Raw genomic sequence first — 17,353 nt, 5'->3', positions numbered from 1 at the left:
CGAAGGCTGAGCGAGTGGTCCCAGTCCCCCTCCTCCTCCCCCCGTTTCTCCTCGCTAAAACGGGACTGAATGATAATTACACTTGATGAGAATTGAACAATGAAAGTTAAAATTAAGATTTTTGTCGTTCTCTGACATTTCGCGCTAATTTTAATATAAATTTTGACATTTTATATTTAAAAAAAGTTGATAAAAGCGATCGCTGCTTTACCGACCGTCAATGGTTACCGACGGCGCGCCGCACGTATCGACGTGGAAGGCTTTACAACAGAGCTTCGAGTTTATCTACGGGAGTTTTGACATCGCTGAAGCGGCGCTGAGTGCGCGCATCAAAAAGCCATAATTGCTTGTTTCTTTGTTACGATTGTCATGTTTACATTTCCTAATCGGAAGTAATATCGTTCGCGAACGGCTCGGCTCGAAATATGGCCAAGACTAAAACGATTAGCAAAGGATGCCCGAAATGCGAGCAGCAGGTATTCAATTCTCATCGCGTGTTGTAAATTGTACATGTATTTTTTAATATTTCACACACACAAACACATATATTTACAATATGTCTCTCGTATAATTATAATGTGTCTCATTTTGTAATGTAACGTTCCACACCTGCCACGAGGCACTAGTTTCTATTTTTACTATTTATAAAAATACTATGTATCTTTATAATCTTTATATTTTATTCAATTTTCTCGTAAAATAAAATTTAATGTAATGTGCAAAGTATCGAAATGAGATGTGAGAAATAATTTTTTTTTTTTTGCAGACAAATATGTTGCATGAACGCATTCTCCGCATTTTGATTTATTATAATTGAATAAGAAAAATGGCAGTTATCGAATTATTATATATTTATGTTTATAATTTACTATTTTTTAACAATTTTATTATAATAATACATTATTTTAATAATACATTATTATATGAGAATCTTGTAAATTTTATATTATTTTATATTTATACTTGACATCAAATTAATTATATATAAATTGGGTATCAAGTTGAAAATATGGCGATTAACATATTTGGTATGTTTCTTTTTTGCGATAAGGTACCCGTTGCCTGCAAAGCATGTCCCTGTGGACATTCTTTTTTCAACGCACGGCGCAACTCCATCAAAAGTCCACCCAGCCCTGACAGCGGGGTGATGAAGACTAGAAGAACAAATCGCGTTAAACGCGAGAAGCCAAATTATTATGACGCCTTGGAATATGACAAGCAGATGAAGAAAAGTGCCAAGGTAGAGAATAGAACCATTACCTTTCAACCCTTTTAGAAACATATAGATTTATTAGATCCCAATCTTGTTTCAATTTTATTATTGCTACACGCAAAATATTAATATTTGCATAATTTTCTTAATATGTATACCAATATATATTTTTTGAAAGAATATTTGATATTCTTAATGCATATATACGTAGCTAACTATAAAAGCTATTCTGTTCTTTCAGATCAGACGGACCACAGACAATGCGAATGATATCGATTGTCGACAGTTGAACAAAAAGAAGAAACGGAAAGCAAAGGGAAAGGGCAAGAGTGGCAGCAGCAGTGGCATGGGCGACGACGATGACGAAATGGACGGGATCAATGGATTATCTCCCGAGAAGCAGCTCACTTGCTCCCTCATATTACAGGAACTGAACAACAAGATGAGAGTGGTGGCTTGGAAACCTACGTGAAATCTGAGATAAATATAGTCGCATGTATCCCTTTGACGATCTCAATGACCATTAGTCCAACGTGATTGCTTTATTAACGCACGTTGGTGCGTTAATAAAAGATAAAAATGAGATAAAAATGAAATGAACTTACGCATTACGGTGCACCGCATATATTGATCCTATATACATGATATTGAAAATTAAAGTTACCGAGTTTACATCGAGTTTCAGTCTCCATACAGAGACAACTGCCATGAAAATCTCCGATCGATGTAATTTTTCATAGCACTCTTATGTGTCATTTTTTTTTTTTTTTTCATTGTGATTAAGACTTGTGATGTCATTTCGAAGCTTCTGCATACGGAATATGTAAACTTGCAATTGAATTGTGCGTCCTACTTGTACTATTTGTACTCCACACATTTAGCGCTGAATATAATCGTCAGATTTTCAGGATTGTTCTTGGAATTCTGACAGAGTGGTAGCAGATAACGCCGGATAATCATTGCATGAGACTTTTGCGATCGGACTGCCATATATAGCGCTTAGAATCCAAATACGGATTTTACACTTTAACAAATTAAAATCTTCCGAGATTACTCGTAGCAATCATTATATTTAGACATATCTACACATACCTATTTAAAGATTAAGAAACAGAAATACGTAAAAGTTACAACTCAACGTGTAAATATTTAGGCTTATTGTGAAAAGATTTATATATATATATATAATGTAAAAAATTTATATTATAGATTATTTATCATCGTTTTTTAAATGTCGTGCATACCTATTCAAAACATCAATTTATTATACTTTTCTATGTAGTAGTCATTATCCTTTTAGTTATACATACGTATACGATGTTCATATTTAAGAACATTGAATTAATAAAAAGTGATTTTGTATATAACTGTAATAATAATATGTAAAATGTAAATAATAAATATAGGAACCTTCTTGAAGATCGCTTATTTAATACATTTACTATTCGTGAGATATTTATGACTCATGAACATTTTTGTTTACACACTTATGAGGCATACTTATGTACTTTAAATATCTCGCTAAATAATATTTTAATATTTAAATTTATTTGAAAGAATACTTAACAGAACACGTTTGAGACATTGAAGTGCAATGAGAACTTGAAGAATAATTTGAGAATGATAAGGTGGGATAAATAGAGCGTGAATATGTCAATTTCTAATCTGTATTTATTTAATTAAATTTACCTGATAACGTGACATAAAAAGTGGCAAGGAGTCAATTTTGGAGATGTTCAATAAGCATCGTGATGTTATCATTTTTTTTTTAGTGACAACTGTTACGATTTATTTATTTTCCTATTACACATTAAATCACTTTATAGTCAACGATCACATTTTCAAAATAATTTACCCTTTCACGGTAGTGTCCTCCTGACGATTGTTATTCTCGGCGTTCACGGGCAGCTTTGTTGGATTTGTTTGGTTCTCGTTGAAAACCAAAAGCAGGGGTAAACCCCCTATGACCATACATGTACCCATACACAAAAAACACACGGTGTAGCTTCCGGTTACATCGCGGAGATAGCCTGGAACAATTTATTATCGATATATTATTATACAGTCAGCACATAATATAAGTGGTAATTAAAATCACAAGAATTAATCAGATATATAATTAATTATATGTATTATAGAGAATCGCATGAAGATAAACAAATACGTCAAATTAAATAAATATATGTCAATGTGTATAGAATTCAATTACACATTTCAAGTGACGGGATATAAACATTTTAATTTATTTGTACAATCCGTTTTTCGTAGCAAAATGTGAAATTGTATAATTTATCATCGTCTTTACTTCGCAAAACTAAATTTAAAGTACGTTTCAAATTAAACAAGGAATAATATTTCGCTATTTATCTATCCATGTAGTTCAGCTTGCGCGAAAATGTTATCTTTAACATATTTAAATGTTATTCTTAACATGTTATACCCGATAAATGATTCGTTATGACTCGAATGCTATCGGTGACCTGACATTTTCTTCAAAGAAAAATCGATTTCAAATTAGTAATGGCTGCAGTGTTTTATCTATTTTAAAATTATCCGAGCAATCAATATAACTACATCGCACAAGTTTATTAAGATAAAAAAAATACATTGAGATAGAATTACATATAACGTAGTTTAAATAAAAATCTAAAGAAATAATTCGAGAAAGTGCAAACGATAATCCTCAAAGACAATACTCTCGAAATAATTTAAAAAGAAAAAGCAGCCATTTACACATACATGTTGATTCAAGAGCATAAAGACAAAATGTGTAAAATTCACAAAAAATTATAATTAGACACAAAATCCCGTTCGATGACCAAGAATGTCAACATTTATTTACCCTATGTTATACACACACGTCGATCGCTACTTATTTATTAAAAAAAAGTCACCCTATATAGTATAGTGGTTGTGAAACACATGTATATACGTGTGCGCGTGCACAGCCTTTATATTTTTATCTCCGCACTCTTGGACGTAATTATCAACGCGAATAATTAACGCAATACGTGACTCAATATTTTCTCTGCAGTCTCTGAAGTAACGCGAGAGAGTTGCACGTGTACTTTTCCACAGTTGCATATACACAGGACAGTCGATGAATTGAAATTAAATGGAAGAGAAGAGAGAATTCGCTCGACGAAATTGAAGAGCATCTGCTGCCTTTGAAAAATGATTGCAGTGCAGCCTGGTGCAGCGACGTACCTGCGAGGGGCGGAATCGAGATCGCCCCGAAGCTCTGGAACATCCTCACGAGACCGTAGCTGGACGATATTTTGTCGGTGCCGTATTGATCGGCGAGCAGGACGGGAACTAGGAGAAACCAACAGCCTAGGCACAACCCGTACATGCCGACGGAACACGCCAGCACGTAAAAGGAGTGAGCCATCGGGATCGCCAAGACTGCCACACCAGCACCCACCACGCTGCTCGATGACAAAAAAAAGAGAGACCATTCAGTAAAATAATTCAATGACTACGCTCTCGTTTCGTCGCCTCTAACGTAAGAGAATCCATCTGAAGATATTTAAAACGGATCGGAATAATTAATTGTTCGTTCATTAAATATTCAGACGGAAGTGACTATGATGGTATCCCAGAATATTTCTGAGGATCCCAAAATATTCTCCTAAACGCGGTTTTTAATCTCGGAACGAGTGAAGCAAATAGAAACGATCCATAAATATTTCTTCCGGAGTCGATATTCATAATTTATCAGGATTAGATATAACGAGTTTTATTTAAAGCATAATTAATTGCGTTTATCTCCAATTAGCGTGATATATCTCGCGACGCTCACCTGCCGATATACCCTTTTCGCCGATCGAACAGCTTGAGATCCGAGAGCCAACCGAGGCCGAGCCGGCCGCACAAATCGAGAACGGCGGAGATGGCCACCAGGTAGCCGGCCTCCGATTTGCTGTAGCCGGCGGCGTGGACGTATGCCGGCAGGTAGTACAACATGTACGGGCTGCCAGTGGACATCAGACTGACGGAGAAGCACATCATGATGAACTGCGGATTCTTCAGCAGCGACAAGTCGATATAGCGCGTCAGTCTTTGCATGAACGTAATCTTAGAGTCCGTCGATCCTGCGATGCTGCGAGATGTCAAGGACGACATCCTGTTCGGCGGCGATGGCGGCGGCTGTTGCTGCTGCTGCTGTTCCGGCGGGCCCATCGCCGTCGCGGACGACTTTAGTGACCTGAGCGACGATCTGGCGGCCTTGTACACGCATGTCGAGTCCGTCGACAGGTCCTCCACGCTGTGCAGGATACTGGAGCTGCGGATCTTGGAAATGGGCTTCATACGGAGACCCTCCCCCATCACATCCTTCTCCTCGTCGCTGTCGGTCAGCTCGACCGCTACCACGCCGCTGTTCTGGTGGAACAGCTCGTTCAGCATGTTGTGCCGGGCAATCGGATCGTTGGCGAACAGTAATTCCAATTTTTGTTGTTTCGACTTCTCCTGATCCTGTGAGCCGATGAGTTATAAATTGCCATTAATTTGTTACAATCGATATCTCTCTCATTACCTACTCATTACTATATGAGTAAATCTACGTAAACCGAATGCGAAAAGTAGGATGTTTGCAATCTTTTATAAAGAAAATATATCATTATATACGTTATAAACAATCTACATATACATAATGATAAATATGAAGTAGATGTATGACATATATCAGTCGAGAACCCGATTGTACCTGCTCTTTCAGTTCCTTTTCAAACTTCTCCACCGAGACCGAGTCTTCCTCAGGGGCATAATTTTCATCCAATGGTCGGTACAGTGTCGCACTGACGCATACGTGCAGCATGCAACCGCCTAATAGCAATACCGTGCCGTGAAAGCCGAAGTCCCTCACCAGAAATTCGATCAGAAGCGGGAATACGAAACTACCCGCGGCAGTGCCGGACACGCAGATCCCGTTCGCCAGGGCGCGATGCTTGTCGAAGTATTGCGACACCAGGATTATACCCGGCGTCGTCGACAAGCCACCGCCGATACCTGCAAGGACGCGCGAGATGAAGGACTGACTGAGGGAAGAGTGTGCGGCAATAGGATTGAAATTCAAAATGCAAACCTGTCAGCACTCCAAATGTAAAAAAGAGGTGTATCAATCGCGTGGCGAAGTAACTAGTTGTAAGTCCTAGGGCGCAAAAAAGTCCTCCCACGAAAACCACCGCTCGACAGCTGTACTTCTGGCAGAGCATACTCGTCACCGGAGCTGCGAAACGAAATATCGATTTAGCACGCCTCGATTATATGTTATATTGACGCGAACAAACAAGGTCAGTTGACTACGGATTATAGGCATCAATGACTTTCGCTCGTTCCGAGCTCTTTCCGAGAAACGGAGATCGCGAAGACCCGCAGGCACCTAAATGACGAAGACGACGACTCACCAAGCGCTAGACATAGGCACGTCAGAATCGCTGGTATCCAGGACGCGACCGAGGCGGATGAGTCCTTGAAGGTCTCCATGACCTCGACGTAGAGCACGCCGTAGGACTTGACCAGCCCGGCCACCCAGAACTGCACGAAGAAGGCGCCGAACACCACGACCCAGCCGTACCCGCCGTCCAGCGGGACGTACGTGGTGTTCCGGGGTTTCCTGGTCTCGTTCCTCTGCCGGGACTTTCTCCTCTTCGGGGCCGTATACCTAGCGGATCTGGATCAGGATCGAAGCCGTTATTCGAGCGAATAGTCACTCGCAAATTACGAAAATGCGGAAACTACCCACGACTACTCTGTGTAATAAATATTTCAGCAAAATTCGACGGTTTCAATTTTTTTTTAATCTTGACTTTTGGAAATTAGTGCTGGGGAAAGTTCAAAAAAAGATTATACTAACAGTTCTTGTTTGCAAAACAGGAACAATCTGTGGTACAAATTTCACACGTGGGGAAGAAAAATATAAAATATAATAAATATAAAAGTATAAACTTAAGAAAAATGGGGATATTAGCACATAAAATTTAACGTGCACGAACTAAAGTTGAACGTACGTTTTCGATTAATTATTTGACATGTTGATATTTCCTAAAGAATATAACATTTATATATCTATTAAATTTAAATTACTACATTTTGTCAACTACACGTGTTTGATTCGTTTCCTCAGAAACGGGAACGACACGTTTTCGCATGCGACAATACCGCGATAAGCAGCGCGACGAACAATGGGGGATGAAACACGTGTGGATTGTCGGGGTACAAGCAAGCACGTACAGAATCGGTCTTGCCGATACCTGGGTCAATATACCACCCCGACAATATATTCACTCCGACACCGACCTGAGCTCCCTGGATTTGGCGATGAGCGGCCGGGCAGTGAGGCTGGATATCGTCAGCAGGTTGTCGTTGTCCTCGTCCTCGGCAACGGTGCCCTCGGGGCTCTGCAAGTGCGGCGGCACGATCGGCGTCGAGGTCGCCGTCGCCTGGACCGCCAGGGACGCCGGCCGTTTCGGCGACGGCGCCCCGCCGGTGATGCTGCTCAGGTCGAACACCGGCGCCGAGTGGATGGAGAACAGCGAGCCCAGCTGCGTCGCCGGCTGATCATTCATATTCTCGTCGATGAGATTGCTGCCGCCGGTGACAGCCATCTCCTGGGACGCCGCCGTAGGGACGCCGCCGACGCCGACGCCGCCGACGTCGACGTCCGCCAGCAGGCTCGACGCCCTACACGCGTCCTGAAAGCTCCATTCCCGTGGTAGCGACATGTTTCCTCGGCGGCGGCTTCCTCGGCGGAACCGGGGGGACCGTAATACATTGGATTGTGTTGCTTGGTTGGTCGCGCGTGGTTTATTCGATCTGGTCTCTCTGGTCTCGTCCGGCGGCTCCTCGAGCTCTTATTTCCTCGCTCTCGATCGTCACCGCCTGGCGCGCTCACCCTCCTCTCGCCTGCTTCTTCTCCACTAGTTGGAGAACGGAATTTGTCTACCTGGACGCGATGTCTATCTGTTATCGTAGGGGCGCTGTTATATCACGCAACCCTCGTTATCTTTCTTTCCCTTTTGTTTGTACCCCTCAGCCCCTCGGCAGTAGAAGGGCTTCGGTGCAGTTTGATTTGATTTTCAAAGACGAGCTCGCCCCGAACTGGGAAACTCGGCAGATAAAACTGTCAATGGTCGACGGTCAGCGTCTTTTGTCTGGCTGCCAAAGCACTTCTCCCGACTTTCTAATGTAGACTGAGACCCTCTCGATGAACACGAGTGGGGTGCGCACGCAGACTGGTGGAGGGTTGCTACTAACTGGAAATTTACAGTGGGATCGATACGTCGGTGACGCTGACGCGCAAAGGCATCTTCGCAGAAATCACCCGCGACCCACGTGCGAATGGAGCTGACAGGGAGAAAAACCACCGCGTGTGACGGCCGCGAGACAAGAGCCATCATTTTTGAACGAACGAAACTGGGTTACATGAATATGGAACTGCATGGAAGTCTTCTGACACAAAAGAGTCGCTACATTTGAAGCACTTTTTGTATAGAACGTTAACAGCCAAAATGTTGGATGGGACTTGATTATTCTGAAAAAATAAAACCCATTTAAATACATAAAATTTACTTTATGCTTGAATCTATGCAAATAAATGAGAGGTTTTTTAACGAGAAAAAGAAAAATCGAATCATTACGCTTGAAATAATTTGCGAAATAAAGTTTTGACTTTTCGAATATCTGATCGCATTGAGAAAATCGAAATTGCTTTGATTATCAAAAATAATTCTACATTTATATCTCTACGTCTAGAAATACACATTTATATTTCCAGCAAAAATTCTTAACTTTATGATAAAAGAGGAAAACAATTTCTATCCTTGAGCCACCTTGTACAGGAAATGTTAATAACCGGATAAATCATAATTATTTTGAGAAAAAAAATATTCTAATAAGCTAAAAGAATTTTTGAGAATTTTAAGAATTTGTATCGCTTTAACATTCTTATTTTAACGTTCTATTATCAGGAGATATCTGTTTGCGTAGGACTGTTTGGAATTGGAATTTTTAAAGCATGACGTTCCGTAACGTGGTCGAATAAATAAACCTATGTTTCAGAGATACAGAGATACAATAAGTATATTTCATCGAGTTATTCATAGAGATATAATGAGTACTTTGTCGAATCGAAAATCGCAGTTGTCAATTCAACTATATTAATAATCGTAAAATTTACATACCGCCGTATCATTTGTTATTTCAATCGCCGTTCCTCGACTTAAAGTAAATTGCTAATCACTCGCAAAACGTTGTTTGTCGAAAATCTCATTAGAAAGCGCATCGCATTGCGGTTTAAGCTGATTGTCTCCCAGACGTCTCGGCCTTCGCTCGTCATTACGTCATCTAGCGTGCACTGTTCGCCCTCAATTGCTGTAATTACCTGGTAACAGTAATTGTGGGAGAAGTTTGCGCAGGTTTAATCGTTTTCGCAAATTGCTGCATCCAGATATAATTTAATTATGCACGTGAATACAATTAAAAGAAAACGATTGTTTTCTATTATATTTGATCTAGTATTATTCAATATTGCTTGGTATACCATTTATATGGTATTACCAAATTATAATTTCCGAAAAAATGATCAATTTATCTCATTAAATTATCTTCCGTTGATATGAAAAAGGCTTGTAAGATAAACTTTGTACAGTATACGTAGCGAAGCTTTCATGGAAGTAGTAACAATGAAAGCAACAACAATAATAATAGAATAATGATATTAAACGTTGAGGAATATTGTCGCAGCTATAATGTTTTGATTGGCATTGTTTGAAATTGGCGATTTCGCGATCAAACCTCGTGGCGGGGGTGACTTCTACGCGCAGCATCCGACTGGATCAATGACAAATCTCCGACTACATCCCCTGCGCGCCCTCGCGCTCTATCTCGAGGCTCGGCATTAGCGCTTGGGCTGTTCCAAAGTGCGCTTCCCTCGGGCGTGGACCGGTTTTGACATGTAATAAATAGTAGTAGATTCTCTGAGTGGATCCTTGGAGATCCGTCTCGCTCCAGATCCAATCCGACGAGATATCTAAAATAGGGTGCATATATTAAAGCGTCAGAAATTATATTGTGAGTAAAGCTGTTTAAGTTTCCTTTTAAGATACGCGAACTGCGACTAAAACCCAGTGCAATTTTCGATAACAACAGCGATTATCATTTCTAAATATGTGTGTTTGTACAATGCAAGGAAATAAGTTAAATTATACTAAAACACATAAACCTTGAACATAAATAAGTATCGAGGATGAGCAAAACGTGTAGAAAAGCACGAGTTGAAATAATATTTTGTTTGACGTTACAAAAATATGAGGAACTTTCATCGCGAAAATGGGCGGAGGCTGTTTATTCTAGGAAAGGATGCAAACTCGTTAATGACCCAGTTATTCTTTTGATATAATAAATGATAAAATAGTCTCTTCATAAGCTTATTTTAAAAAATGGAATCTGGCGTCTAATATCGAAAAATATCTAAGATCATAAATTGTAATAAAATATATTAATTTATTATATTTGAAGAATAAAAAACCAATTTTTAAATATTTTATAATTTAGACAAGTTATATTAAAATATCAAACACTATTAATATTAATTTCTTTAAATTAAACTAAAAAATATATATTTATAATATCTAAAATCATTGATAGTTTACTAATCAATTGTTTTTTGTTTAATTATTATAATATTATAATCTTAATTCTAGCAAAAAAATTAAATAATAATACAAATAATATTCTCACCTCAAACAAAATTCCAGTATCAATCGTCAAAAAATTAGTAACTCGTTGATTTATCGTGAGGATTTGTTTACAGGGCTACACAATGAAGAAATTACGGGTGAAGACTATACTGTCACTCATCTTCATTATCTTGCACAATGCTCCGCGTTTAGGACTCGTACTCGCCAGGACTATGACCCATAACAATCCAAGATTCTTCAAGATCGGCGGCGTTCTCTCCAATGTTGACAGCAAAGAGCACTTCGAGAAAACGATTGACGTAAGATTAATAATAATATTATATAAAACTTACGATATATATATGATAAAACTCTCTCTTGATTTACAATAATAAATGTTAAATTTATCTCTAAAAAGAGTTCTATGCATTATAATATGCTCTTGTACATTATATCTATTCTCTACACGTATATATATAAATACATATATACCTCGATTTCAGCATCTCAATTTCGATTCCCAATACGTCAATAAAGGGGTAACATACAAGCATACGGTAATCGAGATGGACTCCAGCCCTATAAGAACCGCATTGAGCGTCTGCAAATCTTTGATAGCCGAACAGGTGTACGCGGTGGTGGTGTCGCATCCGCTTACAGGTGACTTATCACCGGCAGCGGTTTCCTATACGAGCGGATTTTATCACATACCCGTGATCGGTATATCGTCCAGGGACTCAGCCTTCTCGGACAAAGTATGCAGGATGTAACAAATCAAATTTAATTTAATAATCGACATGGAAATTAAGGCAAATTAATATAGAATCAATGCAAAAAAACAATCTGAAAAAAAAAACAGCATTCTTTGCGCAAAAGTAAAACAAAGGTATTTTTTTCGTTTAAGTTCCATACAAGCTTGCAATGTTTTTGAAAAAATTAATTTAAAAAATTGGAAAATTAATGTATTGCGTATATTTTATATTATCCAAATGAAAAGCGATTGGTTCCACATTGTGTTCAATCGCAGTAACTAAATGATAATGTCCTTCCAGAACATCCATGTTTCATTTTTGCGCACTGTACCGCCGTACTCTCATCAAGCGGATGTCTGGGTGGAACTGCTGAAGCACTTCAACTACATGAAGATTATCTTCATCCATAGTTCCGACACGGACGGCCGCGCGCTCCTCGGACGTTTCCAGACGACATCGCAGAATTTGGAGGATGACGTAGAGATCAAAGTGCACGTACGTTGCATATTAGTTTGTACGTGTTATTAATTCGTCATGTTAATTTTACGAAATATAATTACTTTAGCTATTAGGTACACTAATTAGATATTTATAGACTTACATTTTACCAGTAGCTGTGTAATTTCCTCAATAGTTATAGAGAGACGAATTTCCTGTTACTAGATCACTGTTTCAGGTCGAATCAGTCATCGAGTTCGAACCGGGATTGCACAACTTCGAGGAGCAATTGAGGGAGATGAAAAGCGCACAGGCGAGGGTCTGCCTCATGTACGCCTCGTGAGTATCGTAACTTGACATTTACAAATCTCGTAAAAATGGGAAATGTCAAAGAGTAAAATTCTAAAATATGAGAAACAAAACGATCTGTAACCACACGACGTTAACAGTAACATCGTCTTACAATTTTTAAATTTCTGATCATTTAACATCGATCTTGTACGCGAACCTTGGTTGCGGAGATAAATTAAATGAACTTCCCTGAACAGGAAGAAGGACGCGGAAGTGATCTTCAACGACGCCGCCAATCTGAACATGACCGGCGCCGGATACGTGTGGATCGTCACCGAGCAAGCGTTGGACGCGCCGAACGCGCCGGACGGCTTGCTGGGGTTGAAGCTGATCAACGCTACCCAGGAGAAAGCACATATAAGCGACAGCCTGTTAGTATATCTACTGTCCGGCTCGGTCCGGATCACGTTGCACATCTACCTTCAGTTTCCCTGGAATCGATTTTTTTGTTCTAAGCTTATTTTAGATATCATACATCTCTCTCTCGTATAATTAAAGATAAGGATTTCTTACCTCAAAGAAATTTCAAATGGCTCGAATTAAAGACTTGTCCTCCCTGCATTTGTTTATCTACGTGTTTTTTTAGATACGTCCTCGTGTCCGCGTTGCGAACGATGAATCAGACAGAGAGGATCACCGAGGCGCCGAAGGACTGCAGCGATTCCGGCTCCATATGGGAAACTGGCAAGACTCTTTTCCAGTAAGATCGCATTATTGTTTCTCACGCCTAATTCTCTGAGGAATTTGAAACTTTTTCTTCCCACAAATCTCTGGTAGCAATGGAGATTCCATTCCATCGCGTTCCCCTTATTCTTTGTTACTGTCTCTTTAGGTATATTCGCAAGCAAGTATTACCGCATGGTTCGACGGGTCAAGTGGCGTTCGACGATAACGGGGACCGCATATTCGCCGAGTATGACATAATCAACATCCAGTACACAGGTCCAGACAATAACAAGACGCAGGTGTCCGTCGGGCAGTACTTTTATCCCGCTGTAAGTAGACAATTCGGAGTGAGCGAAGAGATCAGTGAATACAGGAAGTATTTATAATTAGATAAACACTTATTAAATATGTAATGATCGCAGCTGATTGCATCTTGCGTAAAATATCACGTCTTGAGTCAAGAACTACAGAACAACCTTTTCGAATGTAATGTTTCTTTGTTGCTGGGTAGAACGGCACCAAGATGAAGCTGCGAGTCAACGAGTCCAACATCATATGGCCGGGTCGTTTGAAGATCAAACCCGAGGGTTTCATGATACCCACGCATCTAAAAGTACTGACGATCGAGGAAAAGCCGTTCGTTTATGTTCGCGAATTACCCGACAATGAGATAAAGTGTCTACCTGAGGAGATCGCTTGTCCGCACTTCAACATGACGGACGGTGCGTTATTACTCTTCTACTAATCAACAGGACAGCAAGAACTTGATTTTAATCTCTGATTAACTTACTGAATAATACCTGTGCTAGTTTATTAGCTTGGATAGAACTATTAATTTTCAAACATTATATGGAAAACGAATTAAAAATTATGCTGCAAGCCGATCGAATTAATCACCAGTTAACTTAATCAAAATTTAATCCAAGTTTTCTCGAAAATTAGTCGCGATAATAAACATTGCATCAGCTCAAACTAGTCTTCAATGTTCCCGCTGAGAAAAAATTAACCAGATCAACTATATTCGAAAAATTATACTATCTGGGAAATATAATATAATGTAATTCACTTTTTTCTTTTCAACAGATAAGCAAATGTTTTGTTGCAAAGGATACTGCGTGGATTTATTAAAAGAGCTGGCGAAAATGATTAACTTCACATACAGTTTAGCCCTGTCGCCAGACGGTCAGTTTGGCAGCTACGTGATCAAAAACACCTCGGGTAAGTGATTGAATTATAGAATTATATATAAATATAAATATATTAAATTTTTAAAGAAAATATAGAATATATATATAGATCTATCTATTTAGTTTCCAAATTAATTCTTAGACAACGGAAGATTAATGATTTAAATCTCTATCTTGTGTTTTTTCTTGTTTCTTCCTCGCGTTTCGACATATGTATCAAAAGTCGGAGGAAAAAAAGAATGGACGGGCCTTATTGGCGAGATAGTCAACGAACGGGCTGACATGATCGTCGCGCCTTTAACGATCAATCCCGAGCGTGCCGAGTTCATCGAATTCAGCAAACCGTTCAAATATCAGGGCATCACTATCCTTGAGAAGAAGGTAAGTGTCTCCTCTTTCTTAATTTTGTACAAAATAAAAATGTCGCGTATATTTTATGCAAAAATAAACAAAGAAATATATTTTTCTGAGTTCAGCCTTCGAGATCATCGACTCTGGTCTCCTTCTTACAACCGTTCAGCAACACCCTTTGGATCCTCGTGATGGTATCGGTACATGTAGTCGCGCTGGTTTTGTACCTGCTCGATCGATTTTCACCCTTCGGCAGATTCAGACTGGCCAACACTGACGGCACCGAGGAAGACGCCCTCAATCTATCCAGTGCTATCTGGTTCGCTTGGGGTGTATTATTAAACAGCGGTATAGGAGAGGGTAAGGTATCTTTCTTTCATCCCATTTTCGTTCATTTAATCGGACGTCTCACTTGGAGGGAGAAACGCTAGAAAGGAAAAAGATAATTCAAAATTTAAAGTCCATGCCGAAGAGTATCTTTAAACTGGCTCTCTTGTATTAGATCTAGATCATTTTTCACATTACCATTTAATTAAATTTTGTATTTATGAAGGTACCCCACGGAGTTTCTCCGCGCGCGTGCTGGGAATGGTGTGGGCCGGATTCGCTATGATCATCGTCGCATCGTACACTGCCAACTTGGCGGCGTTCCTCGTTTTGGAACGACCAAAAACTAAGCTCACCGGCATCAACGATGCTCGAGTAAGAACCAAGATTAACTATATATTTTACTTGTCGAAAAATACACCGGGAACAAAAGATGAATGTATCCGATGTGCATTCCCTGATATGAATATCTGCGATGCATGTAAAGCTCAGGAACACGATGGAGAATTTGACGTGCGCGACGGTGAAGGGATCCGCCGTGGACATGTATTTCAGACGCCAGGTAGAATTGTCCAATATGTACCGTACAATGGAGGCGAATAACTACGACACTGCCGAAGACGCGATTCGCGACATTAAAATTGGGTAAGCGGTAGACGCTTCGGTTTTTGAGATCGTCAATTCTCCGCTTAAGTTGAAAACCTTCAATGCATATTACGTGATCATGGTGATTTCTTTCTCTCCAGGAAATTAATGGCGTTCATCTGGGATAGCTCGCGATTGGAGTTCGAAGCGGCTCAAGATTGCGAATTGGTGACGGCTGGCGAATTGTTCGGCCGCTCGGGTTACGGAATCGGTTTGCAAAAAGGATCTCCTTGGGCGGACGCTGTGACATTGGCGATCTTAGACTTCCACGAAAGTGAGCGCAACAATTTTCGACGTAAAGCACTTTACGCTCGCGCGTTGCCATATTTTTCTGTACAGCAAGATTTGTTATTTCCGCTAATTATGATTCTTGTTATGCCAATCATGATGATGTGGCAATCTGAAACGTTAAATATTAAATAATATAAATTATATGGAGAAACATATCAAATTTAATTTTATGTTAAGTTCAATTTAATAATATTATATAATTTGCGTAATAAAAATAAATATTAATCGCTAGCAATCACTTTTTACAGGTGGTTTCATGGAAAGCCTCGACAATCTTTGGATCTTGCACGGTAACGTGCAACAATGCGAACAGTTTGAAAAAATGCCGAACACCCTCGGTCTAGAGAACATGGCAGGGGTGTTTATCGTCGTCGGCGTCGGCATCGGCGGCGGAGTCGCTCTAATTATAATCGAAATGGCATACAAGAAGCACCAAATACGTAAACAGAGGAAGATGGAACTGGCAAGACACGCGGCCGACAAGTGGCGAGGGATGATCGAGGTAATTTAATTTAATCAACTTAAAGAAGTCGACAGAGGGTCGACTTAATCAAATTACGTCGAATTAATCGAAGTAATTAAGTTATTCCGATCGATTGGACGCATTGCTCTCGCTTCTCAAAATTATTTATTAAGACATTTCTTAAAGTTATCCGTCAAGAACTTGTCAAAATCTACTCTTTAGCACTCTTATATGTCTATCTCTACCAATACAGATTAACTTTAATCTTTTTCTAATTTTTAGAACTAGGAAAAGATAAGAAATAAGTTAAACTAAGACTAAAATTAATCTACATTGGTAGAAATTGATATTAATTGTAGACCGCAACGTATTTCGTAAACTTTTAAATATTCGTATTGTTTCGTGAGCAGAAGCGGAAAACTTTGCGGGCGTCGATAGTCACGCAGCGAAGGATCCAGAGCAACGGCCTGAACGATCCCGCGACGGTGAGCCTGGCGGTCGACACGGTCGCCAGGTCGAACGTGGGCTCGCGCAGCCCAGGTCGCGCTTGGCCCGGTGACAGCGATCTGAGACAACGGCCGATCTCCCGCTCCGACGACATCCGATTGTCGCCCGCCGCCTACACTGCCGACGTGTCGCATCTCATAGTCTAATCTTACGTTGATTTGTAGTTTTTTACCGAATAAGAAGCGTCGTCGCCGAACGTTCCTAGTAGACCGATTACACCATGGGATGAAACTGATTCTAATATCTTCCTCGCATAGCGGAATACGATCGCAGGGTGATCCGTATATAATCGGCGAATAGCTGTGGGATATATTTGAGATGATTAATTGTTCGCTTGTTAGATGTTTATAGAAAATTGTGATGGACTACCTTAAAGATATCTCTGATATTTATTGAATCGTTGCAGATGTTATTTGTTTTATATCTAAATGATTTTGAGATGATTTAATTTTTCGAGAAAATAAATTGTATGTAATTGAAAG

The 17,353-nt window shown here is 39.7% G+C and overlaps 3 protein-coding genes across 4 annotated transcripts; 2 read left to right on the top strand and 1 right to left on the bottom strand.

Annotated features, from left to right (window-relative positions):
- The first annotated feature begins 53 nt into the window (after positions 1–53).
- On the top strand, positions 54–2,519 carry LOC112466512 (UPF0547 protein C16orf87-like). The gene is made up of 3 exons (XM_025034630.1): positions 54–476; positions 1,052–1,240; positions 1,455–2,519. The coding sequence occupies exons 1-3, from the start codon at positions 426–428 to the stop codon at positions 1,683–1,685; spliced, it is 471 nt and encodes a 156-aa protein (XP_024890398.1). The 5' UTR covers positions 54–425; the 3' UTR covers positions 1,686–2,519.
- A 347-nt stretch (positions 2,520–2,866) lies between these two features.
- Positions 2,867–10,092, bottom strand: LOC112466528 (monocarboxylate transporter 12). The gene is made up of 9 exons (XM_025034649.1): positions 10,010–10,092; positions 9,397–9,596; positions 7,514–8,747; positions 6,622–6,887; positions 6,300–6,443; positions 5,922–6,223; positions 5,016–5,689; positions 4,421–4,641; positions 2,867–3,243 (listed from the first exon to the last, which is right to left on the bottom strand). The coding sequence occupies exons 3-9, from the start codon at positions 7,936–7,938 to the stop codon at positions 3,065–3,067; spliced, it is 2,211 nt and encodes a 736-aa protein (XP_024890417.1). The 5' UTR covers positions 7,939–8,747; positions 9,397–9,596; positions 10,010–10,092; the 3' UTR covers positions 2,867–3,064.
- A 22-nt stretch (positions 10,093–10,114) lies between these two features.
- LOC112466527 (glutamate [NMDA] receptor subunit 1) lies at positions 10,115–17,353 on the top strand. 2 transcript variants are annotated; one of them, XM_025034647.1, is made up of 17 exons: positions 10,115–10,285; positions 11,028–11,213; positions 11,397–11,648; positions 11,946–12,140; positions 12,322–12,422; positions 12,632–12,805; positions 13,021–13,134; positions 13,267–13,429; positions 13,612–13,822; positions 14,184–14,318; positions 14,511–14,668; positions 14,764–14,998; positions 15,192–15,340; positions 15,453–15,610; positions 15,712–15,884; positions 16,150–16,403; positions 16,775–17,017. In XM_025034647.1, the coding sequence occupies exons 2-17, from the start codon at positions 11,037–11,039 to the stop codon at positions 17,015–17,017; spliced, it is 2,892 nt and encodes a 963-aa protein (XP_024890415.1). In that variant the 5' UTR covers positions 10,115–10,285; positions 11,028–11,036. The 2 variants fall into 2 exon arrangements, with proteins under 2 accessions (XP_024890415.1, XP_024890416.1); XM_025034648.1 differs by lacking the exon at positions 10,115–10,285 and having other exon boundaries at positions 11,037–11,213; positions 16,775–17,353.

The sequence above is a fragment of the Temnothorax curvispinosus genome, unplaced genomic scaffold (genome assembly GCF_003070985.1).
Source record: "Temnothorax curvispinosus isolate PA1 unplaced genomic scaffold, ASM307098v1 QBEX01016319.1, whole genome shotgun sequence".
NCBI classification, from domain to species: domain Eukaryota; kingdom Metazoa; phylum Arthropoda; class Insecta; order Hymenoptera; family Formicidae; genus Temnothorax; species Temnothorax curvispinosus.
Note: the sequence above shows the minus strand (reverse complement) of the source record. Positions and strands in the feature narration are given on the sequence as shown.

What these genes read in the sequence shown, in the direction of transcription:
- LOC112466512 (XM_025034630.1), top strand. Translation starts at nt 426, where the DNA reads ATGGCCAAGACTAAAACGATTAGCAAAGGATGCCCGAAATGCGAGCAG. An exon ending in GCCCGAAATGCGAGCAGCAG is followed by an intron (nt 477 to 1,051) that starts GTATTCAATTCT and finishes TTTTGCGATAAG; the next exon opens with GTACCCGTTGCCTGCAAAGC. An exon ending in AGATGAAGAAAAGTGCCAAG is followed by an intron (nt 1,241 to 1,454) that starts GTAGAGAATAGA and finishes CTGTTCTTTCAG; the next exon opens with ATCAGACGGACCACAGACAA.
- LOC112466528 (XM_025034649.1), bottom strand. Translation starts at nt 7,938, where the DNA reads ATGTCGCTACCACGGGAATGGAGCTTTCAGGACGCGTGTAGGGCGTCG. An exon ending in AAAAGGAACTGAAAGAGCAG is followed by an intron (nt 5,690 to 5,921) that starts GTACAATCGGGT and finishes ATCGGCTCACAG; the next exon opens with GATCAGGAGAAGTCGAAACA. An exon ending in CTCGATTCCGCCCCTCGCAG is followed by an intron (nt 3,244 to 4,420) that starts GTACGTCGCTGC and finishes AAATTGTTCCAG; the next exon opens with GCTATCTCCGCGATGTAACC.
- LOC112466527 (XM_025034648.1), top strand. Translation starts at nt 11,037, where the DNA reads ATGAAGAAATTACGGGTGAAGACTATACTGTCACTCATCTTCATTATC. An exon ending in GCACATATAAGCGACAGCCT is followed by an intron (nt 12,806 to 13,020) that starts GTTAGTATATCT and finishes GTGTTTTTTTAG; the next exon opens with ATACGTCCTCGTGTCCGCGT. An exon ending in ACTGGCAAGACTCTTTTCCA is followed by an intron (nt 13,135 to 13,266) that starts GTAAGATCGCAT and finishes CTGTCTCTTTAG; the next exon opens with GTATATTCGCAAGCAAGTAT.